At 65.5% G+C, this 26,404-nt stretch overlaps 1 protein-coding gene across 1 annotated transcript; it reads right to left on the bottom strand.

The window, feature by feature from the left end:
* Positions 1–134: 134 nt before the first annotated feature.
* On the bottom strand, positions 135–26,318 carry Ell (elongation factor for RNA polymerase II). Its single transcript, XM_070007932.1, has 12 exons — positions 26,172–26,318; positions 13,073–13,120; positions 7,889–8,010; positions 7,631–7,794; positions 6,953–7,209; positions 6,098–6,222; positions 5,325–5,418; positions 4,646–5,105; positions 2,224–2,290; positions 1,976–2,147; positions 1,445–1,489; positions 135–1,278 (listed from the first exon to the last, which is right to left on the bottom strand). The coding sequence occupies exons 1-12, from the start codon at positions 26,304–26,306 to the stop codon at positions 1,162–1,164; spliced, it is 1,806 nt and encodes a 601-aa protein (XP_069864033.1). The 5' UTR covers positions 26,307–26,318; the 3' UTR covers positions 135–1,161.
* Between the last annotated feature and the right edge of the window lie 86 nt (positions 26,319–26,404).

The raw sequence follows: 26,404 nt of genomic DNA, 5'->3' as shown, positions 1-26,404 counted from the left end.
AATACAGCAGGTGCCCACTACCTGCTGCAGCGCTCACGGGCACCAGCAGGACAGTCCTGTGTGCCCGGCTCTGATGCCCAGACACCCAGCCCCATGCAGGCGGACACGCAGGCAGACACGCAGGTACACGCGAGCAGTGCTGCGTCCAGGCGGTTTATTGGAGCTGATCTTTAGAGAAACCCTGGAAAGCGACGGTGCCCGCGGCACTCCACCGTAACATTTGGCAAAGTGAAGGCTCTGGATCCCGGCGTCATGGCTCAAAGGGGGTTCTCCACAGTCTAAATAAGTTAGAGCAGAACCGGCTGGCGTCACCGGTGGACGGACAGACATGACAGGAGACAGACAATGGAGAACCCGGTGGGGGTGCCCTGGCTCTCGGCCAACAAGCCGGTCCCGCAGAGGGGGGCCTGCACAACTTCCCAGCTGCGTGGCCAGATGGAGAGGAAGCCTCCCCCACTCTCTGGAAGGCACAGGGCCACCCGCGGGTTACAGAAACAGCGCCGCTCACATCTGCCGGGCCTCCCCTGGCTGCGGCCCGGCCTGTGTGACCCTCCGCATTCCTGTCCCAGCTGGGCCCTGAGCAGGACACGCTCCCAACCGCGCTCAGGGAGGGTCCATACACACACGCGCACACACGCACACTCACACACATGGGGAATAGGCACAGCAACAAAGCAGCAACTGGGGTGTTGCGGAGCCTGCACCCCAGAGAGGGCAGGCAAGACCCCACCCCGGGGCCCTGAGAGCAAGGCCTGGGTGACTCCATGGGATGGCGCTGACCCACGTGTGGACAGAGGGGCAGAACCGGGGCAGCAGAAGGGAGACCGCGGCCCGGCCAATGTGAAGCGGGCAGGAGCTGGGGGTGAGGCCCACAGTCTCCCGTGTCACCCGCGGCCGAGGCCCCGCACGGCAGATCCGGCTGCGGGCCCGGGGCTGCAGCTGGGCCCGCCGGGCCCCGGGTCAGGACCAAGGCCGTAACACTGCAGAAGGGCCGGCGGCACCGGACCTGGGCATCCAAGGACGGAGGCACAGGTTTAGAAAAGATTTTGTGTTCTCTTTTGTACAAAAATAGACTGGAGTCTCTTTCGCAGCAGCTCAAAGTGGCTGACTTGGTAGAAAACTAGAAAAGGCAGCGGCCAGTCTGGGCGGGAGCAGGCCAGGCTAGGGCCAGGGCTGCAGCTGGCGCCGGTCGTACTGGGCAATGAGCTGCTTGATGTGGGCCAGCTTGCTGTGCAGGTACTCGCAGCGCCGCTTCTCCTGGCTGTAGTTGGTGTTGGTCTGCGGACAGTGGCCGGCGTCACCCACGGCCCTTCCGCCTCAGGCTCCGGCCGTGCTGGGGACCGCAGGCCCGAGCCAACTTGGAGAAGGGAGTCCGGAACCCTCGCGGTGGCCAGCGCGCTGGGGCCAGGGGCGGCCTCCCCACTCCCGGCACCCCAACACTCACCTTCTTGATTTTCCGATATTCCTGTAAAATCTGTCCCCGAGTGGTCTGCGGAAACAGGAGGAGAAGCAAGTTGACGCTACCCCCTCCCTCCCCCCCGGGGAGGAGCTGGCGTGCCCAGGGGAGGGGCACCTAGGGCAGGGGACACAGGTGTGACCCGGAGGAGGCCAGCCTGGAGAGCTGAGCACGTCTACCATGCCAGGGACTCTGGGGCCTGCAGGGTTAGTGGGTGAAGGCCCCGACTCCAGGGCCCGGCGCCAGCTCCGTCCTGGCACAGCCCCGTGCTGTGTGTGAACGCAGAGGCCGGGCCTGGCCCGGCCCTACCCTGGCGTGTGTGGGCATTTTCCCATCCAAGGGCACCAAGTCCACAGGCCGGGCAGCTCCCTCTGGTGCTTTCCATCCTGTTTTAGGAAGGGCCACCAAACAGCGCCGCCCCGCCCCACCACACCCCACCCCGGGGTGCTGGCGGAGCTGAGCTGTCTGCAGATGCACCCGGCCTGCAGGGGACGAGAGCCTGGCCCGCCCCCTGCCCACCTCGTACTCCTCAGAGCCCTGGGCCAGCTGGCGCAGCTGGGCGTCGAGCTGCGTGAAGCGGCGTGTGATCTGCTCGATGCGGGCGTGCAGGTCGCGGTACTCGCTGTACTCGGCGTTGAAGTCGTTCTTGTAGCTCTGGCGCTGCTCCGAGGAGGAGATGGCGGCGTACTTCCTGTGCAGAGAAGCCCCGGCTCGATGCTGGCCATCCCGTGCCAGCCTGGCCATCCTCCACCGGCGCCCATACTCACAGCAAGTAGTCGGGCGTGTCCGTGGTGGGCACGGGGACATCGGCACTGCTGACATCTCCGTTCACACCTGCAGGAAGCACTGACTCAGCCCTGCCTCCCCGGGGCCACGGCGGGTGTGGGTGTGGGCACCCTGCTCACCCCGGGGCCACGGCGGGTGTGGGTGTGGGCACCCTGCTCACCCCGGGGCCACGGCGGGTGTGGGTGTGGGCACCCTGCTCACCCCGGGGCCACGGCGGGTGTGGGTGTGGGCACCCTGCTCACCCCGGGGCCACGGCGGGTGTGGGTGTGGGCACCCTGCTCACCCCGGACCACAGCGGGTGTGGGCACCCTGCTCACCCCGGGGCCACGGCGGGTGTGGGTGTGGGCACCCTGCTCAGCCCGGGGCCACGGCGGGTGTGGGTGTGGGCACCCTGCTCACCCCGGACCACAGCGGGTGTGGGCACCCTGCTCACCCCGGGACCACGGCGGGTGTGGGTGTGGGCACCCTGCTCACCCCGGGGCCACAGCAGGTGTGGGTGTGGGCACCCTGCTCACCCCGGACCACAGCGGGTGTGGGCACCCTGCTCACCCCGGGACCACGGCGGGTGTGGGTGTGGGCACCCTGCTCACCCCGGGGCCACGGCGGGTGTGGGTGTGGGCACCCTGCTCACCCCGGGACCACGGCGGGTGTGGGTGTGGGCACCCTGCTCACCCCGGACCACAGCGGGTGTGGGCACCCTGCTCACCCCGGGACCACGGCGGGTGTGGGTGTGGGCACCCTGCTCACCCCGGGGCCACAGCAGGTGTGGGTGTGGGCACCCTGCTCACCCCGGACCACAGCGGGTGTGGGCACCCTGCTCACCCCGGGACCACGGCGGGTGTGGGTGTGGGCACCCTGCTCACCCCGGGGCCACGGCGGGTGTGGGTGTGGGCACCCTGCTCACCCCGGGGCCACAGCGGGTGTGGGTGTGGGCACCCTGCTCACCCCGGGGCCACGGCGGGTGTGGGTGTGGGCACCCTGCTCACCCCGGGGCCACGGCGGGTGTGGGTGTGGGCACCCTGCTCACCCCGGACCACAGCGGGTGTGGGTGTGGGCGGCCCAATCACCCCAGACCACAGCGGGTGTGGGTGTGGGCGGCCCACTCACCCCAGACCACAGCGCGTGTGGGTGTGGACGGCCCACTCACCCCAGACCACAGCGGGTGTGGGTGTGGGCACCCTGCTCACCCCGGGGCCACAGCGGGTGTGGGCGGCCCGCTCACCCCGGGGCCACAGCGGGTGTGGGTGTGGGCACCCTGCTCACCCCGGGGCCACAGCGGGTGTGGGTGTGGGCACCCTGCTCACCCCGGGGCCACAGCGGGTGTGGGTGTGGGCACCCTGCTCACCCCGGGGCCACAGCGGGTGTGGGCACACCCAGGGCCAATGGCTCAGCCCATGTCTCCACTGGCCGTGTGGTAAAGGTTGTAGCTGCACACACGTGCACACATGTACACACACGTGCGCACATGTATGCACAGACACATGAGCCAGTTTGAGACCTAGGTTGCTGGGGCTGTGCCGCGCAGGACGGGGACACGGGCACCTCTGGGCAGGCGGCTGTCTAGGCCAGTGGCCCTGGGCGGCGCCAGTCCTCGGGCAGAGCTGGGGCGTGGATGGGGTGGCAGAGGCCGGGGTGGCATTGGTCAGTGGGGGCGCTGAGCTGCTCCATGGCGGAGGGGCCGAGGCCCTGGGGGCCAACCCTCCCAGCTCACGTCATTTTGACATGGGACCTTGCTGTGCAGCCCAGGCCAGCCTGGAGCTTAAAGCCCTGCTGCCTGCGCCTCTCCGGGCTGGGCTCACAGGGACGCAGCCCCGCGCTGCCCTGCTCTCAGGCTCATCCCCATGGGCGGGGGCACCCTCCCCGGCCCCTTGGCTCTGAGGAGAAGCCTGCACTCCGCCGTGGGGCTCAGACCCAGAGGCTGCCCCGGTGGCGGGCTCTGAGCCACCAGCCCCGGGGCGGCCGCAGCCCGCCTCCCGCAGCGGGAGCCCCGTGGCCGGGCCAGGGCCGCCTCCCACCGGGGCCGGCAGGTACACGGGTGGCTGTGTGGACGGCAGCACAGAGCCACGCCTGCATCCCTTCTCAGTCCTGTCCCCCTTGGCTTCTCCATGAGCCTCCCCAGGTGAGGGGCCCTGCACCCCATCTTTCCAGCCGCATTAAAGACACCACTGCACCTGTAGCCAGCTTGGAGTCTGAAGACATGCAGCGGCCGCGCAGGGCGGAGCGCCCTCTGGTGGCCAGCACTAAACACGCTGCTGCCAGGGCGAGACGGGGCCCCACAGGGGTCCCTTCACCCTGGCCCCCCAACACCCTGGTCCTGAATAGGCCGCTGGGGGCCACGGACGGCGGCTGACTCTCCGGAGGCTCTCTGGGCAGGCTGGGCGCCCTGGCTGTGTGTACACCTACCAGGGGTGTTGGAGGGCGCCGTGAGTGGGGTGGGCGTAGGCTGCGGGGCTCGGCGCCTGTCCTCGGGGGTCCTATCCTTGTCTTTGTGTTTCTTGGCCTTCTTCTTGACCTTGCTGTGGGGGCCCCCGTGGGGCCGGCCGGGCTGGGCCGAGTCCGTCAGCAGGGGCAGCCCGGGGTGCGGGCCGGGGGCCGGGGCCGCCTGCGGCCGCCTGCACTCCTGACCACTGTGGCCCAGGGCGTTGCTCAGGTCGGCCAGGGGGTCGTGGGCCCGCGGGGGCGGGGGCGGGGGCGGGGGCACGCCAGTGGCCGGGCCTTCGGCGGGGGCGGGCGGCAGAGCCTCACGACCATCAGACGCCCCCGGCCTCCCGTTGAGGGCGGGCTGCGCTCTCTGCGCCAAGTGCGAGATCCTGGGCTTCTTGCTGACCAGGGGGTCGATGAAGTCCGGGGGCTGTGGCCGCTTCTGCGGGGGACGGACACACCCTTAGAGGCTGGGCCCCCGCGCACACGCCTGTGCATCCTGGCCTGACTTAACCTGGCCGTGGCACCCAGCCCCTCCCCTCCGGACACGCGGTGTGGCGCCAGGCAGGGCCCTCGGGCCTACAGGGGTGCAGGAGTCTGAGTGAGGCTCCGCGGTGGCCCGTCCCTGGCTGGCCTCTCCCCCCCACTCCCTGCGGGGTACCTGTGGGGGTGAGGCGCTGCTCGGGTCTCGGGGTGGGCTGGAGGCAGGGGCCTCCCCAGGCATGCTGCCCGTGGTCTGAGGCTGGCACAATTTCCTAGCAGAAGAGAGACAGTGTCAGAAGCGCCCTGAGGTCTGCGTGGAGCAAGGCGCGCGTGGGTGGGGGGAGGAGAGCGGGGGGGGGGGAACAGGCTGGCGGGGGGGGGGGGGGTCCCAGGGCACAGCAGGACCAGGAAGGTCATCTCCTCCTGACAGCTCTACCAGACCAGAAGGTGCGGCGCTTACGCCGGGGCCAAGCGTCAGGCCAGCCTGTGCGGCCTGCACACAGCCGGGTGGGGTTCTCCTAGGCCCAGCCAGCCACAGGGCCCCGACCCCCATGCCCAGAGAAGGCCAGAGCTGCGCTGTGGCTCAAGTGGTAGAGTACTAAGCCACCCAGGGACAGTGCCCAGGCCCTGAGTTCAAATCCTAAGGCTGGCAAAAAAAAAAAAGTCTGAAGGAAAACTGTGGACCAAGAGCTAGAGTGCAAGCCTTGGATGCAAAAGCCAAGCAAGAGAACAAGGCCCGAGGTAAAGCCCCAGCGCGGACACCAAACACCACCAAACACGCCACAGAGCACAGCTCTGGTCCTCAAGAGTCACTTCTGGGTCGCCGGGAGCCTCAGACCTCATTCACCCACTAGGGGGAGAGGTTGAGGGCGTGTGCTTGTTTGCAGGGGACGCCCCCCTCAGAGCCCAGGGGTGGGGGGCGGGGACCACGATGGGTCCCGGGGGCCTTACCGGACAAGCACCCGCTTCAGCAGCTGCTGGTCCCCTTCCGAGTAGCCGGGCCAGTCCTTCTGCACGTCCTTGTACACACAGTCCCTCAGCGTGCATGTGCCGTCCCTGGCGCTCACATTGGCCACCTGCAAGGCAGGGCCGGGTCAGGGGACAGCACCCAGACGCCAGGCGGGAGCAGAGCTGGGTGAGTGCCAGAGGGCGAGGGCAGGCGTGACCCAGGCTGCCCACTTCCCGGGGCCATGCTGCGGGCACGCGTGCGCTGTCATGTGCTCTCGGGGCCTGCGTGTGGGCTGAGTCAGCCTTGGCCCGCACAGGCTTTGAGGAGAGGCGGCCTGTCACCACACGGCCTCCGAGCTGCGTGCTGCGTGTGTCCGTGTGCGCAGGCGGAGCAGGGACTGTGCACACGTGTGTCAGGGAGCCGAATGGGGCCCGGCGGTAGCCTTTGTGGTCCTAGGGTCTAGTCAGAGAACAACCACCAACGTCCCCAACCCCCAGGGGCACGGTGGGGGAGACCGAACGCCCACAGGAGTGCAGGGCGGACCGCATTCCAAAGCAGCCGTGCCCGCGGGCACATGGCGCCGGCGGCTGGCGGGCACCACCTCAGCTGCCAACTCTGTGCCTGTCCCTGCCGGCCGAGACCCCGGGTCCGTCTCCCATGCAGGCCCTGTAACCTCCAAGACCATTCCAAATTACATTAGGAAGCAGCATCTGCGGAGGTCTTTGGGGTTTTGGCAGCCCCTTTGCCCAGGACAGCCTTGGGAGGGTGCTGGGGAGGGGCGGGCAGTCCTGGGGAGGGCGGGAGCTGCCCCACGGCAGACCCGAGGGTGCCCAGGGGCCCGCCCGCCTGGCGCGCACCTGCTGCAGCAGGCCATCCAGTGCCTCCTTGTCCGCCGGCGCCAGCCCGTCCTTCTGCAGCCGCAGCAGCAGCTCGGCCTTGCGGTAGGGCCTCAGGGCCAGCAGGTGCACCACGCGGTCCCGGAAGGGCCTCTGTGCCACGCCACCGGCCCCGCCCCTGCGGAGGGCGCTGGCCGGGTTGATGGGAGTGGCCCGTTTCCGGGAGGGCACATTGTCTGTCGCCCCTGGGGCTGGTTTCCGAAACTGGACTTTCTTGCCTACAAGGAGACCTGGGCGTCAGGGGGGGCCGGTGTGGCGCCTGGCACATACCAGGCGCACAAGCAGCCCGCGGCCCGCTCGCAGGGGCAGCTCACGCGAGCGAACCTCGACACACTGCCCCGAGTGTGGGGAGCCTCCGAAGCCGGCCTGTGGACGTGCTGGGACCCCAGGCTGCGGCTCAGGCACAGCGCGGTGCGGCAGGCGCTACCCTGGGAAGGGGAGCTTGGCCACCACAGGCGCTGGCTTGTGTGGTGGCGTGGGATTCGGCGCACCTGCCAACCAACACTCACCAGCCGGGTCGCGAGGCCAGCCTGCTCAGGGCCACAGGCACAGTCCCAGGCCCCGCCTCGACAGGCCCGGGCCGAGCCCGGCGGGAGGAGGCTCACCAGGCCCCCCACCGGCACCCGGCCCGCTGCTCACCCAGGTAGCGGCCTCCAGCCTTGATGACGATGGCGGCCCGACTGCGCGTCTCCTCCTCTGCCTGGGCCAGGCTCTGCCGCGCCTTCTGGTAGGAGTCGTCGGTGGCGCACACCGTGACCTTGTCCTGGATGCTGCCCAGGCAGTCCAGGTGGACGTCGCCATGGCTGTGGGGGCGGGGGAGTTAGGCGGGGAGGGGGTTGGGAAGGGCAGGGGGGTGGAAGGGGAGGGCGCCAGGAGGGGGGGCAGCGGCCGGCTCACCTGGAGACGTACTGCTGGATGCAGTCAAAGCTGCCCTGGGGGCTGTCGCGGCCGATGTTGGAGAGGTAGAAGGAGAAGGTGCGCAGCTCCTCGGGGCAGTCGGGCTGGGGCACACAGATGTGCTGGAGAAGAGGGGTCCCATGCCTCAATAATGGGCACAGCGCTGTCTCCCCCCTCCCGGGTACCCCGAGGCCAAGCCAGGGTCTCGCTCGGTAGCGCAGGCTCAGTGTCACCTGACCCGGGGCCCCTTGGGTGGCCGTGGACAGCTGACAGGAAGGCGCGCTGCACAGGGCAGCCCCCGGGGCTGGGAAGCGCTCCCCAGCTGCCAGGCCTCTCTCCACGTGGGCAGCTGCTCCTCCAGAGCCAGCGGGTCCTCAGTGCCCACACTGGCCAAAACAGGGCCGTGGGCCACTGCCTGGCACAGAGGAGCCGCGCTCTGCCGTAGGGGAAGTGGCCACCGGCCCTTCTGTGTGTCCCTCTGGGTAGGACAGCAGTGGGTGACGTGGACTGAAGGCTCCGGAGAGTGGAGTGTGGTGGGGACATGGGGCAGCCTGAGTCCCGGCCAAGACAGAGGCCAACAACCAAGTTGTGCCCGGAGCTGCACGTGCCCCTCCCCTCGGGCCCCAGGAGTCAGGCGCCGGCAGGGCTCTGCGGCCCACGCTCCGGCACTCAAGGCTCCCTGTGTCCAGTCTCACCCGCTGCGGGCAAGGCCAACAGCGGCTCCCCCCCACCCCCCCCGCTTGGACTTGTGGCCCTTCCTGGAAAGGAGCGAGGGTTAGGAAAATCTGCTCTGCTCAGCTTGTCACAGGAGGAGCGCGGCGCTTCCGCGCACCTGACAGGTAGACATGCAAAGGACGATCAGGGCTAAAGTGTCCACCAGCCCCGTTCTCGGCTAGCCCCGCCTCTGTGTGGACCCTAACAGAAAACACCTGAAGGGGGCTAGGAGGGTGGCTCAGGGGTAGAGTGCTTGCCTCGCATGAATGAGGCCCTGCGTTCAATTCCTCAGCACCACAGAAGCAGAAAAAGCCAGAAGTGGCGCTGTAGCTCAAGCAGTAGAGTGCTCGCCTTGAGCTGAAGAGCTGAGGGACAGCGCCCAGGCCCTGAGTTCACGCCCCATGACTGACCAAATAAACAAAACATCTAAAGTGCTGGGCACCCACAGCTCACACCTTCAGTTATTCCAGCTACTCAGAAGGCTGAGATCTGAGGATTGCAGTTCAACACCAGCTCACACAGGAAAGCTCATGAGACTTTTTTTTTTTTTTTGCTTTTTTGTTGTCTTTTTGCAAATTGTGGGGTTGGAACTCAGCCTGGGCGCTGTCCCTCAGCTCTTCAGCTCAAGGCTAGCGCTCTGCCACTTGAGCCACAGAATTACTTCCAGCTTTTTTTTTTTTTTTTTTGTCAGTCGTGGGGGCTTGAACTCTGGGCCTGGGCGCTGTCCCTCAGCTCTTCAGCTCAAGGCGAGCACTCTACCACTTGAGCTACATCGCCACTTCCAGTTTTCTGGTGGTTTATTGGAGATAGGAGTCTCACGGTCTCTCCTGCCCGGGCTGGCTTTGAACCGCAATCCTCAGATCTCAGCCTCCTGAGTAGCTAGGATTACAGGCATGAGCCACCGGCGCCCGGCCAGCTTTTTGTGCTTATGTGGTACTGAGGAATCGAACCCAGGCCTCATGCATGCAAGGCAAGCGCTCTACCACTGAGCCACTTTCCCAGCCCCAAGACTCCTACTTTTTGGGGTTGGTCATGGGGCTTGAACTCTGGGCCTGGGTGCTGTCCCTCAGCTCTTCAGCTCAAGGCTAGTGCTCTACCACTTGAGCCACAGTGCCACTTACGGTTTTTGGTGGTTCACTAGAGACAAGAGTCTCACAGAGTGGCTGGGAAGGTAGCTCAGTGGTAGAGCGCTTGCCTTGCATGCCTGAGGCCTTGGGTTCGATTCCTCAGCACCACATAAGCAAAAAGAAAAAAGCCGGAAGTGGCGCTGTGGCTCAAGTGGTAGAGCGCTAGCCTTGAGCTGAAGAGCTGAGGGACAGTGCCCAGGCCCAGAGTTTAGGCCTCGCAACCGGACCCACAAAAAAGAAAAAAGTCTCACAGACTCTCCTGCCCGGGCTGGCTTTGAACTGCAATCCTCAGATCTCAGCCTCCTGAATAGCTAGGATTACAGGTATGAGCCACCGGTGCCCAGCTTCATGAGACTCTTATCTCCAATGAACTACAAAAAAGCTGGAAGTGGAGCTGTGGCTCAATCGATAGAATGCTAGCCTTAAGGAAAAAACAAAAAAAACTCAGGAATAGTGAGTGCCCAGGCTTGAAGCTTAAGCCCTAGGACCAACACTTAAAAAGAGAAAGGGGCTGGGAAATTGGCTCAGAGGTACAGCACTTGCCTTGCATGCATGAGGCCCTGGGTTTGATTCCTCAGCACCAAAAGTCAGAAGTGGTGCTGTGGCTCAAGTGGTAGAGTGCTAGATGAAGAGCTGAGGGACAGCGCGCAGGCCCAGAGTTCAGGCCCCATGACTGGACCCCCCCAAAAAAAGCCCCCCAAGATAATAATAATAAAAAGAAATGAAAAAGAGAAAGGAGTTGGGCACTGGTGGCTCACGCCTATCATCCTAGCTACTCAGGAGGCTGAGATTTGAGGATCTTGCTTCAAAGCCAGCCCAGGCAGGAAAGTTCGGGAGACTCTAATCTCCAGTTAACTACCAGAAAACCAGAAGTGGCGCTGTGGCTCAAGTGGTAGAGCACTAGCCTTGAGCTGAAGAGCTGAGGGACAGTGCCAGGACCAGACTTCAAGCCCCATGACCAACAAAAAAAAACAAACACCACAACTCAAGCATAAAAGACGAGGGGTATGGCTCAAGTGGCAGTGCCTGCCTAGCAAGTGTAAACCAGAGCTGAGGAGGTGAAGAGAGGCCTGGGCGGCCACTCTGTGGAGGACCGGCAAGCACCGGATAACCGAGCAGAGGGGCTGTGATGTCCGTGGTGTCCACCATGGACATGGTGTCCATGTTTGACACCACTGCCTACAGCGCAGTCCCTAGCAGGAGAGGGCCTGTGGGCACAGGGTGGATGCTGCAGGCAGGGCTTCTCTCTAGGGGTGGAATGCTCTGGAAGGGACACAGCGGCAGGGGTGGCGTGGTTCGGTGATGGGCACAGGAACACCGGGTGTGCTGATTCTCTCCCTCGGTGGTCCGCACTGCTGGATCTCAGCACTGCCGCGGGTGGCAGCCAGCACCGGGCTGTGAGCACGCAGATGAGGAAGCCGAGCCTCGCAGCCGGCTGCTGAGACAGAGCCCACACTTGGGCCAGAAGCTGTGGTGTGACCCCCACAAGCTGTGTGCACACCAGTGCCCACCTGCCTGTGGGGTGTGGGGCGTAGCTGGCTGTGGGCAGCACCCGGAACCTGCGGTGGTTGAAGGCCCTCGGCCTGTGCCTGCCTGGCCCGCCCAGCGTGGCTGCCCTCTACTCTGCCAACCTTACACGAGAAGGCCAGCGGTCGTGAGAACCACCGTACCCGCGTGGGCCCTGAGTGACTGAGCCCAGGGTGCTGGTGGCCGGGTGACTTCGCAGACCTCCTGGTACCCGAGAGACTAGGCTGGCTCCCAGCTCCCAGAGAACGGGCTAGCGCAGCAGCCACACACCCTACCCAGCTTTCTAGGCACCAGTGTGCTCAGGAGAGGTGAGAGGCCTGGCGAAGTGCTCCCAGCTCAGTGCCTGTCACCAGCAACTGGACCAACAGTGGGGACGTGGGTCTCCGGCTCCACATCAAGACACAGCATCGACACAATGCTCAACACTACGCTCCGGGTCAGGGCTGTGGCACAGCCAGGCAACATGGTTGCCGGCCACCAGGGGGCGCCATGGGGCTGGGCCAGGCTGACACACAGGAACAATCTCATCACCTAAGGATGAGATTGGGCGATCATCAGGACGACCTCCTTGGTGGCCACAAGCGTGCAGGCAGCCCACCCCACCTGGCTGCAGCCCACAGGTAGAAATGACCTTGCTTGGTCTGAGGCTCCTGAGGACTCCTTGAGGATCCCAGAGGGCTGGGTGACCCCGGAGAGGGGGTAAAAACATGCTACATGGAGCCTTTTTTTTTTTTTTTGGTCAGCCATAGGGCTTGAACTCTGGGCCTGGGTGCTGTCCCTCAGCTCTTCAGCTCAAGGCAGCGCTCTACCACTTGAGCCACAGTGCTACTACTTCCGGTTTTCTAGTGGTTTTATTGGAGGTAAGAGTCTCACGGACTTTCCTGCCTGAGTTGGCTTTGAACCTCGATCCTCAGATCTCAGCCTCCTGAGTAGCTAGAATGACAGGCGTGAGCCACCGGCGCCGGCTTACATGGAGCCTCTTCTGTGTGGATGTTCTTCCTGAAGACCCCAGCCAGCAGTCCCCCGGGCTCAGGGATTGGGGTGGCCCTCACTAGGCTGTTGGCAGGGACTGACAGCTCACCAACAACTTCAAGTAAACACGCCTGTAATCCTAGATACTCAGAGGCTGAGATCCGAGGATATGGTTCAAAGCCAGCCCTAGGCAGGAAAGTCCATAAGCCTCGTATTTTCCATAAACCACTAGACAACCAGAGGTGGTGCTGTGGCTCAAGTGATAGAGTGCTAGCCTTGAGCTGAAGAGCTGAGGAACAGTGCCGAGTCCCAGGTTCAAGCCCCATGACCAACCAAAAATCAACAACAAAAACCAACCAAGCTGGGTGCTGGTGGCTCATGCCTGTAATCCTAGCTACTCAAGAGGCTGAGATCCGAGGATATGGTTCAAAGCCAGCCCTAGGCAGGGAAGTCTGTGAGACTCTTTATCTCCAACAAACTACTGAAAAAAAGTAGTTCTGAGGCTCAAGTTGTTAGAGCACTAGCTTTGAACACAGAGAGGCTCAGGAACAACACCCAGGCCCTGAGTTCAAACCACAGGACCAACACACATACCCCAACATAACCAAGAAAGGTAGGGAATGAGCCATGAGCCCTGCCAGCACGGGCCACTCCTGGCAATTCTGTAAGATGTTCATTCAGAAAGAAGCCCATTCCAGAGTCCCTATGACCCCGACCCACCCAAACCTGGAGGTATGGGAGCCTGGGGGGCACCAGTCATGTCAAGAGGGCCCCTAAGGGGCTGTGGGAGCTCGGCTCTCCCCAGTGTGGCCAGCTTTGGGACACTCAGAGCCCAAACACTCACCCCTTGGCTTCCTTCAAATCGGATGGATGGCTGCAGTGACACCGAGTCCTACAAAACACAAGATGGAAAATTTCATTATGAGAGACCCGCCTCAGAAGACAAATCATTCACTGGCTGTGACTTGGTGGACACATGGCTGGGGCGTTAATAATACTGAGGCAGCCCAGGGGGAGGCTGGGAGCAGGCCCAAACTCTGGGGGGCTGGGAGCCCACTCCATGCCCTCAGAAGCTGTGTTACAGGAGGTGGAGAAGAGGGGTGGGCGGAAACGCAGGCAGCCCTTCCCACCCCACCCCTGCAGACAGTGGGCAGAGGTGCAATGGCCTTGGGAGAGCAGAGCAGGCGTCAGAGCTCCGCACACTGCGGCCAGAGCCCTGGCCTGTAGCAGTGAAGAACGTGGATGTTCGGAAGGGGGGCCATATCTCGCCACTACCACATGGGCCTCAAGCCGACTTCTCAGTATCCCATGGGTCACCCCAGGGCACAGCCTGGTCAGTTACCAGGACACCAGCCTCTTCCAGACAGCACCTGTCTGAGCCCTGCGATATGGGGGTGCACACATGCCCAGTAGATAGGCAGTCGATAAGAAAATCAGACCTGGCCGGGCGCCGGTGGCTCACGCCTGTAATCCTAGCTACTCAGGAGGCTGAGATCTGAGAATCGCGGTTCAAAGCCAGCCCGGGCAGGAAAGACCGTGAGACTCCTATCTCCAATAAACCACTAGAAAACCGGAAGTGGTGCTGTAGCTCAAGTGGTAGAGCGCTCGCCTTGAGCTGAAGAGCTGAGGGACAGCACCCAGGCCCAGAGTTCAGGCCCCACGACCGACAAAAAAAAAATAAAAAAAAAATAAAAAAAATAAGAAAATCAGACCTGAAAATGGCGGTTCAAAGCCCGCCTGAACAATCGAATCTGCAATTTTTTTTCTGTCGGTTGTTGTCAGTCGTGGGGCTTGAACTCTGGGCCTGGGCGCTGTCCCTCAGCTCTTCAGCTCAAGGCCAGCGCTCTACCCCTTGAGCTACAACACCACTTCCGGCTCTTTCTGCTTACATGATGCTGAGGAATCGAACCCGGGCCTCATGCGTGTGAGGGGAGCACTCTACCACAGAGCCACCTTCCCAGCTCCAAATCTGGATTTTTACCTCCAGTGAATCAGCAAAAGATCAGAGCTGGAGGCGTGGCCCAGTGGTTGCACATGAAAACGGCGCAGTGGCACTGGCGCCCGCCTGGCTGGGAGGCGCGGCCCTCGGGGGACTTTCCATGCAGCTGCACACCGGGTCCCCAGGGTGGCCGGGCCCTCGGCGCACCGGGTCCCCATGCGCACCGGGCCTCCGCGCCGAGGCGCAGAATTCCCAGAGCCAGGCGAGCTGCGCGGGGCGGCGGAGACGGAGCCAAGGACTGCGCTTGAGGCCGGGGGCACGGGAAGCCCCACCGTGGCCGGCCACCGGCCAGCCGAGCCCCGCCCCGGAAGCCGGCATGGGGCCCCAGCCGCGTCCAAGGCCGGCCGCAGGAAGCTGACCCCAGGGACCGGCCTTCCGGCCTCACAGGGTGGAACCTCGGGACAGGCGCCGGCCACCTGCGTACAGGCGTGCGTGGTCTGGTCACTGACAGCGGACCACGAAGGCGCATGCGCGCGCGCCCAGCAACACCATCCGGCCGTTAACAGGCTCGGTACACAAAAGGACGCTGAGTCCGAGGGCCGGCACGCGGGGCCCGGGACCCGCGCAGGGCCCGGCCAGCCACGAGGCGTGGCGCTGGCCTGCGCGCCCTGCCTACGTACTCTCCGGCCTGCGCACGACCCCTGCGCGCCCAGCCCATGTGCTCTCCGGCCTGCCCTGCGCGCCCTGCCCATGTGCTCTCCGGCCTGTCCTGCGCGCGACCCCTGCGCACCCTGCCCACGTGCTCTCCGGCCTGCCCTGCGCGCCCTGCCCACGTGCTCTCCGGCCTGCCCTGCGCGCCCTGCCCATGTGCTCTCCGGCCTGCCCTGCGCGCCCTGCCCATGTGCTCTCCGGCCTGTCCTGCGCGCGACCCCTGCGCGCCCTGCCCACGTGCTCTCCGGCCTGTCCTGCGCGCGACCCCTGCGCGCCCTGCCCACGTGCTCTCCAGCCTGCGCGTCCTGCCTACGTGCTCTCCAGCCTGTGCGCCCCGCCTGCACGGGGGCAGAGCTGCGCATGCCCGACTCAGATGGCGCCCACAGGCCGGAGAGCCCGCGGGCGGCGGCGCCCTCGGGGCGGGCGCGCGGCAGGTCAGCTGGAGAGCCCGCGGCAGGCCAGGGCCGCGGGCGCCCCAGACGGGGTGCGGGGGACGGGCCTTGGCACCAAGGGCACCTGGGGATGAAGAGAGGCGAGGGGCAGAGAACGCTCTGGAAGAGAAGCGAACTGCCCTGTCACGGGGGCAGCAGGTGGCCGCAGGCCTGCGGTGCCGCGGTGAGGCCGCCAAGGACCGGAGCCTGGACCTCGGGAGCGGGGCGGAGGCCCGGGCATGCGCAGTGCGCAGAGCCCGCGGGTGCCCGTCGGGCCGGGCCTGCAACCCCCGCCTAGCGTGAGGGGCACAGGAGGGGACCCCACAAGCCTGCAGGCCGTGAGCTCAGGCACCACAGAGGCCCATGCCCAGGCAATGGGGTGAGGGCAGGCCCCCGTGACCCCGAGCCGGAGGACGTGCAAGCCGAGCATGCTCACTGACGTGTCCCGTCACACGGTGGACGGGCCAAAGGCAAGGTGGACAGACATCTGGGATTATGTCAGAAAACACTCTGACCCAGACACACCTGTGGGGACAGAAGAGATGGCCTGATACAGGCAGCCGCCGACCCAAGAGCCCAGGCTGCCCACTGGCTCCCATGCCCTGTGGCCCCGCTACGCGAGCTGGCCTCCAGACATGGGGAGGAGAGCGCCTGCGCTTTCTCAAGTTTGTCCTGCCACGTTAGGAGGCAGAGAGCTGCACACATGCACACATGCCAGGATCCTGGCAACACCTGTTTGCAGTAGGGTGGCTGGGGTGGGAGGGACCCATCAGGGACTGCCAGCAGCTTCCTGGCAGGACCTGAGTGGACAGAGGCTGGGGCCGCTGAGAGCCAGAGCTCTGGGAGCAGCAGTCTGAGGACAGTGTCCACCTGGACACCACAAGCCAGGGCCGCGGGACCACCCTGCCATGAGCTTGCATGCTTCTCAGGGTCAGCAGGCACAGAACAGAGCTAAGCTCTGGGGCTGTACCGTGCCAAGCATGCCCACGGTGGCCCCCGTGGGGTCCGACACTCTGCCCAGGCTTGGGCCCCAGAGGCCCCAGGACATCTCCCCCCGCGTAGCGCACGCAGGGGAAGGTGCATTGACAACTCAAGTGACTTCACTCCACAGCACCCCCATGGCCCTGCTCCACAAACCCCAGTCCCCCAACATGGATGACCACTGCCAGCAGGTACCGGAGCCTGGGGGCCGCAGCACAACAGGCTTCCTCCTGCATAGCTCTGCAGCCGGCCCGGCCAGGCCTCCTCCTAACACCTCACTGGCCTTCCCTTACCTGCCCGCTCCCAGCCCCGAGGGACATGCCCGGTTCAGACACCCCCTGGCCTGCCGAGGGGACAGATGCTGAGGGGAAGCAGCAGCCTCGGCTGCCTTATCACCCACCGCTGAACAGAGATGACAGATCAGGGCTCCCAGTGACAAGCCAGAGGCAGCTCGCTGAGGGTGCGTGGAGGGCGCGTCAGCCTGGGGCCGCCCGCAGTGCGTGCCTCGCCACCAGGACTTTGCAGCCCCCCGTGACTCCTCAGAGAACCCCAAGCCGCCCAAGTGTAGTGTGGAGAAGACACCCAGGGAGCAGGGCCTGGCAGCACTGGAGGCTGTGCTGGACCAGCCCAGCGGGCAAGGCCACTCCTGCCATTCCCAGGCTGTTCCTCGCTCCATGCTCCCACGAGTCCCAGGGCTGCAGCTCCCGGGGGCTGGGGATGGTCAGTGAGGCCACAGATGGACAGGGCGGGATCCCCTCTGCTCAGCTTGGGGGACACCATGCGTGCCCCCTTCCTGTGCTGGTACCTAGGCTGTCCTTGCTACGGGCTGTTCCCTGAAGTGACCGGAGTCACCCTTGTCTGTACACAGAGCAGACAGTGCAAGGGAAAGCTGAGCAGGGAGGGCACAGAGGGGAGGGAGGGAGGGAGGGAGGGAGGGAGGGAGGGAGGGAGGGAGGGAGCGAGCAGGCAGGCCCAGCTGTGGTGAGAGGCTCTGCTGTGCCCCCCAGGGCTGCCTGCCGGCCGGCCACAAAAACACCATACCCAGCATCATCCTGAGAGCCACCTGGACGCGGGGCAGGACGGCACCGAGGCTGCTGCGTGCCCACCAGCTAGCACAAGAACTGGCTCTCCAGACCCAGCCTCCAGGGCTCCCGCCCGTCATCCAGCTGCTCAAGAGGCTGAGATCTGAGGATCGCAGTTCAAAGTTATCCTGGGCAGGAAAAGTATGTGACTTTTTTTTGGTCGGTCTGGGGGTTTGAACTCTGGGCCTGGGCAGAACCCCCCCCCCACCTGTGAGACTCTTTTCTCCAATTACCCATAAAAAAGCTGGAAGTCAGGGCTAGGCAGGTGGCTCAGTGGTAGCGCACTTGCCTCACACGCATGAGCCCCTGGGTTGGATTCCTCAGCACCACATAAGCAGAAAAAGCCAGAAGTGGTGCTGTGGCTCCAGTGGTAGAATGCAGCCTGTAGCTGAAGAGCTGAGGGACAGCGCCCAGGTCGAGTTCAAGCCCCATGACCAAGAAAAAAAAAGCTGGAAATGGAGCTATGGTTTGAGTGGTCGAGCACCGGCTTTGAGGAATGCAGGGACCGGCCCAGTCCTGAATTCAAGCCCCAGGACCAGCACCAAACAATAAAAAAAAGTTAAGACCACCATGTCTCCTCACTTCTAGCTCCGAAGTTTCATCTCAACCTAGCGGAGGTTGTTACAATTACGGTGGTTTTGCAGGCCACAAGTTCAGTCCAGGAACAGCTCTTCTCTGCTCAGCTGCGGAAGCAGGGTGTCTGTGGTGGCCAGAGGCCACAGGAGGAGCAGGCCGTGGGGCCTGCCGTGGTCCTCCACCGGTGGCGGGGATGCGGAGGGCTGGGTCGCAGCCTGTGCCCAGCTCACAGCCCAGGCCTCGGGCCTTGCTCTGCCCTCCTGCGCAGGCGGGCGGGCGGGCGGGCGGCTGGCCAGCACCGCAGTGCTGCAGGTGCCGTGAACCCACCTAGGCTGGCTGTGAACCACAATGCTCACATCTCCTGAGTGAGGCACCGTGCCCAACCTGTAACTTCAGAAGCGCATGGGACAGAAGGCAAGGGCAGCGGCAGGCCGTCCTGGGCTGACAGGCAGCACAGACACTGCCGGCAGGGACGGCCACACTGCCGCAGGACTCTGAACACGCCCCCCCCAGCAAGAAGCAAGAGCCCCTGGGCTGAGTGACCAGGTCACCAAGCACCCTGCATGTGAGGCTGGTGGGCAGCCGGCACCCTCAGCTCTCCGCCTGGGGCCCACCCACACACCCTGCTCTCTCTTAGGGCCATCCTGGGGTGCAGCCCACCTCCCACATCCAGGAGTCACTGCCTGACCTCCCCATGACCCTGCCGGGGCGGGGTGGGGCGGGGCCTCCCACCACAGGCCTGAGCCGGAGCCACAGGCTAATAAGCCACAGGAAAGCATGGACGCGGGCCTGGGTGATGCGGGCCCACGTGTAGCCATCAACAGAAGCCGCCCCGCAGACAGCGACTAAGCCCTCCCGAGCCTCTGCCACACCCTGGCCACAGAGCCGGAGGCCCTGGCCTCAGGAGGGCACTGGGCCTGGGTCACTGGGACTTCCAAGACTCAAGATCCAAGTCTAGGTCAGGGCCAACCCGCCGGACCTGGGGACTGCTGGCAAGGGCACTGGAGAGGTGAGGCGGGGCGGAAGAAGCTGCCCTCCTCCGGCCAGCCACAGCCCACCCACCCAAGTTCCAGCTGGGTCAGAAGCAGCTGCCGCCCGCAATGAGTGCCAGTCGCCAGTCCCCCGCCCCCCGCCCTCTTCCTCACCGCTGCCCTGGCAGAGCAGGGCACCTGCACTGCCTGTGGAGGGGGCGTGAGCAGTGCTGGGGCCTGCGGGCTATGTTGGGAAGCTGCTCCCCAAATGCCACATCATAAAGGGGGGAGAGAGGTGACCACTGGGCACCAGCACCCACCAACACAGCCACCACCCTGCAGGGGGACACCACCCTCAGCCAACCTGACGGTGGGCACAGTCCTTGGGCTCACCGTCACACAGACGGAGCAGGGTGGTTGTTCCCATGGGGAGGATGCACGGCGTCTCCATCGCCGTCACATGGTTGGGAGCTGGGTGGTTGTTTCCATAAGGAAGATGGACCACAGCACATCCATCCCCAGGCTGGCCCTGGCGCCCCCGCGTGGGCGAGTGGAGTGTGTGCACGTGGTCAGTGCCTGTGCTGTCAGTGCCTGAGGCTGCCTCCGGACCCTGTGCTCCCTTATGGAAGGTCCTGTGTGTCTCCACAGTGGCTTCGGCACCTGACTGCCGTTCCTGTCCACAGGGCGGAGGCTCTTGATCTCTGTTCTGTGTGTTGCTGTTTCGGGAGAGCACAGCCCAGACTGCCTGAACTTTCTATCATCCTTCCTCACGTCCCAAGTGCTGACCGCAGGCCTTGCCACACTGGAACGCCACGTGCTCGGGACTGGCTGACACCAGGAGCTCTGCCCCCCAACTGAGAGGGCGTGTGGGACGGCCCTGGGGGGCTCCCTGCCACAGCGGTGGGTTCGGGGACGCTGGCCCCCGGGCTGCACACACAGCCGCCCAGCAGCGCCATCTGTCCTCAGGGCCTGCGATTCAGGGACTCGACCCCGGCACCCAACCACCCTGTGTGTGAAACAGTGCTCCCGGAGCCGGAGGAGAGGCCGCCGCCCGTGCCAGGCCCGAAAACTGCTCCAGCGGCAGTGGCGGCTACCACACCAACCCACGCACGAGAACCAACACAGCAGACGCAGCGCATGGCGCCTAGCACGGTGCCCGCAGGGTGCCACGGTAAGAACTGCACACGCCTCCCCTCTCCCCAGGGCCCCAGCCCGACCTTCTCACCCCAGGGCCGCCTCACCCTCCCCACCAACTCAGGACAACAGAGCCACAGCGCGCGCGGGGGGCCATGCCCGCAGCTACCCCCCACCCCACCGCCACGCAGGCAGGCAGCAATGCAAACGCGTCCCAAGGTCCAGGAAAGAGCAGAGCCCACCCCGCCCCTCTGCAGTCCCTGTCCCCAGCCGTATGGGACTCCCTGCCCACAAACCAGCCCCGCCTGGGACACGCTCTTGGCAGAGGCCTCCCCGTCCAGGCAGCCCAGGGACCCCTCCTGCACTCCAGCCAGTGGGCAGCGAGGACAGCAGGACAGCTGGCCCCCTGCGGGCCCCAGGAGGGTGAGCAGTGGCCACGGGCTTCCTACCGTCCACACTGCAGGGAAAACAGCTATTCAAGACTCAAGCTTACACAGCCAGGCCCCATGGCTCACGCCAGTCATTCCAGCTGTTCAGGAGGCTGAGATCTGAGGATCGTGGTTTGAAGCCAGCCCGAGCAGAAAAGTTCATGAGACTCCTATGTCCAATGAACAAAAAGCTCCCAGGTCGAGCACTAATTTATTCATTTATTTCTTACAGAGGCCTGCCACCCTGCTAGAGCGCGGTCCTGCCGTCCCTGCAAAGGGCCTGCGCCAGAGCTCAGCCACCGGGCAGAAGGTTCAGCTTAAAGGGCTCAGCACAGGTTGCCAGGGATCCTGGCAGAGACGGCACTTGGGAAACAACTGAGCACCAAGAGGTTGGCAGGCCTGTGCGGACACCAGCTTGTAGCTCCCAACCGAAAACTGACAGAACGGCTGGGCCCAGTGGCTCATATCTAACCTCAGCTACTTAGGAGGCTGAAGACTGTGGTTTAAAGCAATCGGGGCAGAAAGACCACGAGACACATCTCCAAAGCCAAGAGTGGAGTGTGGCTCTATAGAGTGCCTCTATAGAGGAATAAAGCCGAGTGAGATGGGGAGCCCTAAGTTCAAGCCTCAACATACCCCTCCCTCCCCACACTCATGATGCACACACAAACTCCACCTGGCTGACTGTCTGCCACTCGTGGCCGCCGGAGGTCCCTGGGGCAGGGTGCTGGGTCTGACAGCCTCCGTGTGGGGCTCAGACCCGGGTCACTGGGCCCAGGGCCCGGCTCCCTGGCGTCTGGCGCCCCTCCCAGGGCCGTGGGGGCGGGGTGGGGTCAGGCTTGTCTTCAGCAGTGGCCAGGTCTCAGGCGATGTCACAATCCTGGTGTGACATCAGGACTGCTGGGAGGTGAGGAGTCAGCAGGGCCGGCTGTCTGGTGTTTACACACATCACCAGGGCACAGGAAGCCGGGTCAGGGGTCATGGAGGGCAGGGCCGGGTCCCCCACACCAGGCTGTGCCTTGGGTGAACTCCCCCATCCTGCGGGGAGAGGTGGACACAGACCCGCACCCCAGCAAGCAGTTCTTGCAAAGAAGGGAGGCCTGGGTCCCCAAAGGCCTCCCGGCCCGGCCCGAGAAGCACCCAGTGGGGCTGGGGCAGTGCTGCCCCGGAGGGCGCGGGGTGTGCGGCTAGGGAGAGGCACGTGCCTGTCACCTCTCCTCGCTCGCGGGCGGAGGGGAGGAAATGCTGGTTCGCTCCTACACTCAGGGTCAGCCTGCCAGGGGACCACGGTCCTGTCGGCACAGCGCCTGACCTCAGCCCTCGTCAGCCCCCCCACTGACGGGAGGGGGCCGGTTGGCAGCGGCCCCGGGCGGCAGCACTCACTGGAGTGGACCTTCACCGAGGACGGCCCCTCTGGAACACAGGGCACCAGAGCCCCCCAGCGAGGGACCCGAGCAGCTCCCAGGGCCTTGTGTGGGAGGGAACGGCTAAATTAAGGTTCCTGCCACTGCGTGGGCTCTGGTCCACACAGCCACCCACCTGCAGCAGACACAGCTCCGGCCAGGCCCGGCAGGCCCGGGCAGCGCAGGCCTCTGGACGGCTCCCCAGCTCCCCTCGGCCCTACCCCCAGCTCCGCGGGGCTGTGTCTGCCCCCCTGGTCCTGTCCCCACACCCACACCAGCCACCGGAGCTCACCTCCACCTCCTGGACAGACACGGGGTGCCACGCCGCCTCACCACTGCTTCACCCTGTTTGATCTCACGAGTCTCCTGACTTCTAGCCACACATCCCCACATCCCGCTCCCCGCTCCCCCCCCCCCCCCGCCGTCACTGCGGGACCAGCCCGCATGGCAGCCTGCGCTGACTGAGGCAGGTGAGTGCACCCTGGCCGCAGGCTCCCGAACCCCAGTGATGACCTCCAGGCAGCCGCAGGGCCGAGGGCAGGAGGAGGACCCAAGGCAGGGGCTCCATGTGCAGAGAGCAGCAGAGCCGGAGCGGGACCCCAGGAAGCCCAGGAGCCACCTGCAGAAGGCTGGGACCCTGTAGGGGCCTTGTCACTGACAAGAGGTGGCTCTCCACCAGGGAGAAGCCTCGCTCCTGCTTCCAAATCCCCAGTGATGCAATACAGCCCAGGGTGGAGGCCAGGTGGGGGTCACTTCCTCATAAGGGGGGGTCCCGGGATTCTCCCCAGCAAACATGACCCACGGAGCAAAAGAGAGAGACAGCCAACAGCCTCTGTACCACAGGCTTGGGCTGTGCGGCCAGGCCGGCCTGCCCCTGGCCAGCTTCCCGCTAGGATCAGAGGCATGGGCACCTGCCACCTGCGGCTCTGTGTCTGAAGAGAAAGTACTCCAAGGCCCAGGAGGGCCAGACAATCCGCAGCCATGCGGGTGGCTACACCTCTGCCTGGCTGGGCACCGGGCCTACACAGTGACAGCTCAAACTTCATACACTTGTGGGACAGAAGTGGAGCAGCTCCTAGCCAGCCGGCCCCAGTGCTGGCACCAGAGAACAACCCCCACCCCCAGCCCCGTGCTAGGCCCAGAGAACCCCCACAGCTCCTGCCACCCCTAAATAAGCCTCTGCTCAGGAGGCCATCGACTGAAGGTCATGATCTGAAGCAGCAGAAGTCCTGTGAGAGCCTTCTCTCCAGTCACCCACCAGGAAGGCATTAGTGGGGCTGTGGCCCAAGTGGTAGAGCACTAGCCTTGAATGAAGCTCAGTGACAGCAGTCAGGCCTTCAGTTTAATACTCAGGACCACTGGGCACTGGTGGCTCACACCTGTAATCCCAGCTACTCAGGAGGTTAAAACCTGAGGATCACAGTTCAAGGCCTTTCAGGGTAGGAAAGTCCGTGGGACTTTTTTTTTTTTTTTTTTTGGTGGGTTGTGGGGCTTGAACTCTGGGATTGGTTGCTGTCCCTGTGCTCTTCAGCTCAAGGGGAGAGTGCTCTACCGCTTAAGCCACAGCACCACTTCTGGTTTTCTGGTGGCTAATTGGAGATAAGAGTTTCACGGACTTTTCTGCCTGGACTGGCTTTTAACCATGATCCTCAGATCTCAGCCTCCTCAGTAATGGATTACAGGCGTGAGCCACCGTGCCTGGCAAGAGACTCTTATCTCCAATAAACCACTCAGAAAACCCGAAGTGGTGCTGTGGCTCAAGTAGTAGAGCACTTGCCTTGAACTAAAGAGCTGAAGGACAGTTCCTAGGCCCAAGCCCCAGATTCCCCCCCCACCCCACCCCCGCCAAAAAAAGGGTGCTGGTGGCTCACGCCTGTAACCCTAGCTACTCAGGAGGCTGAGATCTGAGAATCACAGTTCAAAACCAGCCACTCAGGAAACCGGAAGTGGCGTTGTGGCTCAAGTGGTATAGTGCTCGCTTTGAGCTGAAGAGCTGAGGGACAGCTCCTGGGCCTGGAGTTCAAGCCCCATGACTCCCCACCCCCCAAAAAACACCCAAGACCACACACACAAACAAAACAAAACAAAAACTCTTTCCACACCCCGGAGAATAGAGCACGCGCCTGTGAAGTTCTCTCAGGGACTGGCATTTACCTAGTTTTACAAGTTCTTCAGGTCACCTTCCTGAACCCCAGCACCTTAAAATGGGCTCCATGGTGCCATTCCTGCCACTCGTGCTCAGCTGACCCCAAACTACCCTGCTGTCCACTCAGTGCCCCCACTGTCCTAGGAGGGCAATATAACTGACAACCTGACACCTAGTGCCCCATCAGCTTAAAAAAAATTGTTTTTGGATGGCCCCAGACTTCAACTCCCCCAGGCCATCCACAGAGCAGCTCTGGGAGCCAGCCCTCCTGGCCATCCTGACCCCAGCTAGGATGTGGACGGCACAGGGCTTAGCGGCCCGTGGCTACCTTTGCCCTCACAGGAAGAAGCGCCAGCCTACTGTGGGGATGTAACCTACACCCGAAATCAAAAATAGCAGCATGATGGCACGCGGTGGACGGGACGCCGGCAGCCCAGACGGCCTTCCGGGCTGGGGGAAGGAGGCCGGGGTGGGGCTTGGCCACCAGGTACCAAGTCCACTTCTTTCCCTGACTCAAGCGTGAATTCCAGCCCATTCTGGGAAAGCCCAGCTTACAGTGGACGAGTCACAACCGCCCCGGGGCAACGCCTGCCACCCTCCGCCACACACGGCCGGAGGGGCCTCGGCTCTCCTTGGGGGGGGAGACACGCCTGGGACAAACCAAGAACCCCCATACCCAAGAAAAGCGCAGTCCCGGTCAGTCCGAAGGGGAGGGCTGAGGAGGGCAGGAAGGAGGTTGCCCAAGGCTGCGGGGAGCAGCCCGCCAGGGCGGAGGGGGAGGACGCGACTCCGGGCGGCGGCGGCAGAGAAGACGCACGTCGGGGAAACTCTGGGGCCAAACAAGTCCGGGGCAGGAAGAGAGCCACATTCCTTCCGAGTTAGTGTCCGCAACCCGCCGCCTGCCGGCCGGCCCGGGACCAGGCCCAGTGCAGCACCGCCGCCGTGCCCACCCCGGCCCCGCCGTGCCCACCCCGGCCCGGCCCGGCCCCCCCCCCCGCCCGGCCCGGCCCCCGGCCCCGCCGCTGTGCCCACCCCGGCCCCGCCGGGCCCACCCCGGCCCGGCCCGGCCCCCCCCCGGCCCGGCCGTGCCCACCCCGCCGTGCCCACCCCGGCCCCGCCGTGCCCACCCCGGCCCGGCCCCCCCCACCGTGCCCACCCCGGCCCGGCCCCGCCGTGCCCACCCCGGCCCCGCCGTGCCCACCCCGGCCCCGCCGCCGTGCCCACCCCGGCCCCGCCGTGCCCACCCCGGCCCGGCCCGGCCCCCCCCGGCCCGGCCCCCGGCCCCGCCGTGCCCACCCCGCCGTGCCCAACCCCGGCCCGGCCCCCGGCCCCCCCCGCCGTGCCCTCCCCGCCGTGCCCCCCCCGCCGTGCCCTCCCCGCCGTGCCCCCCCCCCGCCGTGCCCACCCCGGCCCGGCCCCCGGCCCCCCCGCCGTGCCCACCCCGGCCCGGCCCCCGGCCCCCCCGCCGTGCCCACCCCCGCCGTGCCCACCCCGGCCCGGCCCCCGGCCCCCCGCCGTGCCCCCCCCCGCCGTGCCGCGACCCCGCACGGGGAGCCCGGCCGCACGCGCGCGCACGCCGCCCAGCCGTGCCCGAGTCACACCTCAGACCGAGGGTCCCCGAGGGCGCCCCGGCCCGGCGGCCGACCCGCACGTCCCCGGGGGGAGGGTCCGGAGGAAGGGAAGCCTCCGAGCCGCGTCCAGGCGCGCGGCCCCCGACTGACACCGCGGCGGCCCGGGCGCAGCGAGGGCCGGGCCTGAGCAGGGGTCGCCCGGGCGGGGAGGAGCCGCGCCCCGGACGGAGCCGGCCCGGACGGCCCTCCTGGCGAGCCCCGGGCCCCGAACCCCCCGCGCCGGCCGGACGGCGGGGCGCCCCGGCCGCCGGGTGCGAGGCCCGGCCCGGCCCGGCCGCCAGGGTCCGGGCCCCGCGGAGGCCGGGCGCCTCCCCGCTCGGCGCGGCCGCCCCGCGGGGCCCGGGGGCTGAGGAGGAGAGCGGAACCCGCTTTCGCCGCCCGCCGGCCCGGGCGGGGAGCCCGCGAGCCGCAGCCCGCAGCCCGCGCTGCCCGGCCCGGGCGCCGCGGCCAGGGACGCGCGAGGCCGGCGGGCCCGCGCCCCGCAGCCGCCCTGGACCCCGCGCCGCTCACCTGGCCGGCGCGGTAGCTCTCGAAGGCCTTCAGGGCGCTGTCGGTGAGCTTCACGTGGAACACGGACACCCGGCTGCCGTCGCTCACCCTCCCGCAGGACAGCCCGTAGCTCCGAGCCTCCTTCAGCGCCGCCATCTTGCGACCATCGTTCCCCCGCCCCCCACTTCCCGGCTCCAGCGGCGCCGCGCCGGCCCCGCCCCGCCGACGTGCTGCATTATTCATGAACGTGCTCG

Source organism: Dipodomys merriami, unplaced genomic scaffold, assembly GCF_024711535.1.
Source record: "Dipodomys merriami isolate MVZ:Mamm:240054 unplaced genomic scaffold, mDipMer1.0.p SCAF_70, whole genome shotgun sequence".
NCBI classification, from domain to species: Eukaryota; Metazoa; Chordata; class Mammalia; order Rodentia; family Heteromyidae; genus Dipodomys; species Dipodomys merriami.
This window is presented reverse-complemented; position numbering and strand designations above follow the sequence as displayed.

What these genes read in the sequence shown, in the direction of transcription:
- Ell (XM_070007932.1), bottom strand. Translation starts at nt 26,306, where the DNA reads ATGGCGGCGCTGAAGGAGGCTCGGAGCTACGGGCTGTCCTGCGGGAGG. An exon ending in ATCCAGCAGTACGTCTCCAG is followed by an intron (nt 7,795 to 7,888) that starts GTGAGCCGGCCG and finishes CCGCCCCCACAG; the next exon opens with CCATGGCGACGTCCACCTGG. An exon ending in TGGATGGCCTGCTGCAGCAG is followed by an intron (nt 6,223 to 6,952) that starts GTGCGCGCCAGG and finishes CCTGCCTTGCAG; the next exon opens with GTGGCCAATGTGAGCGCCAG.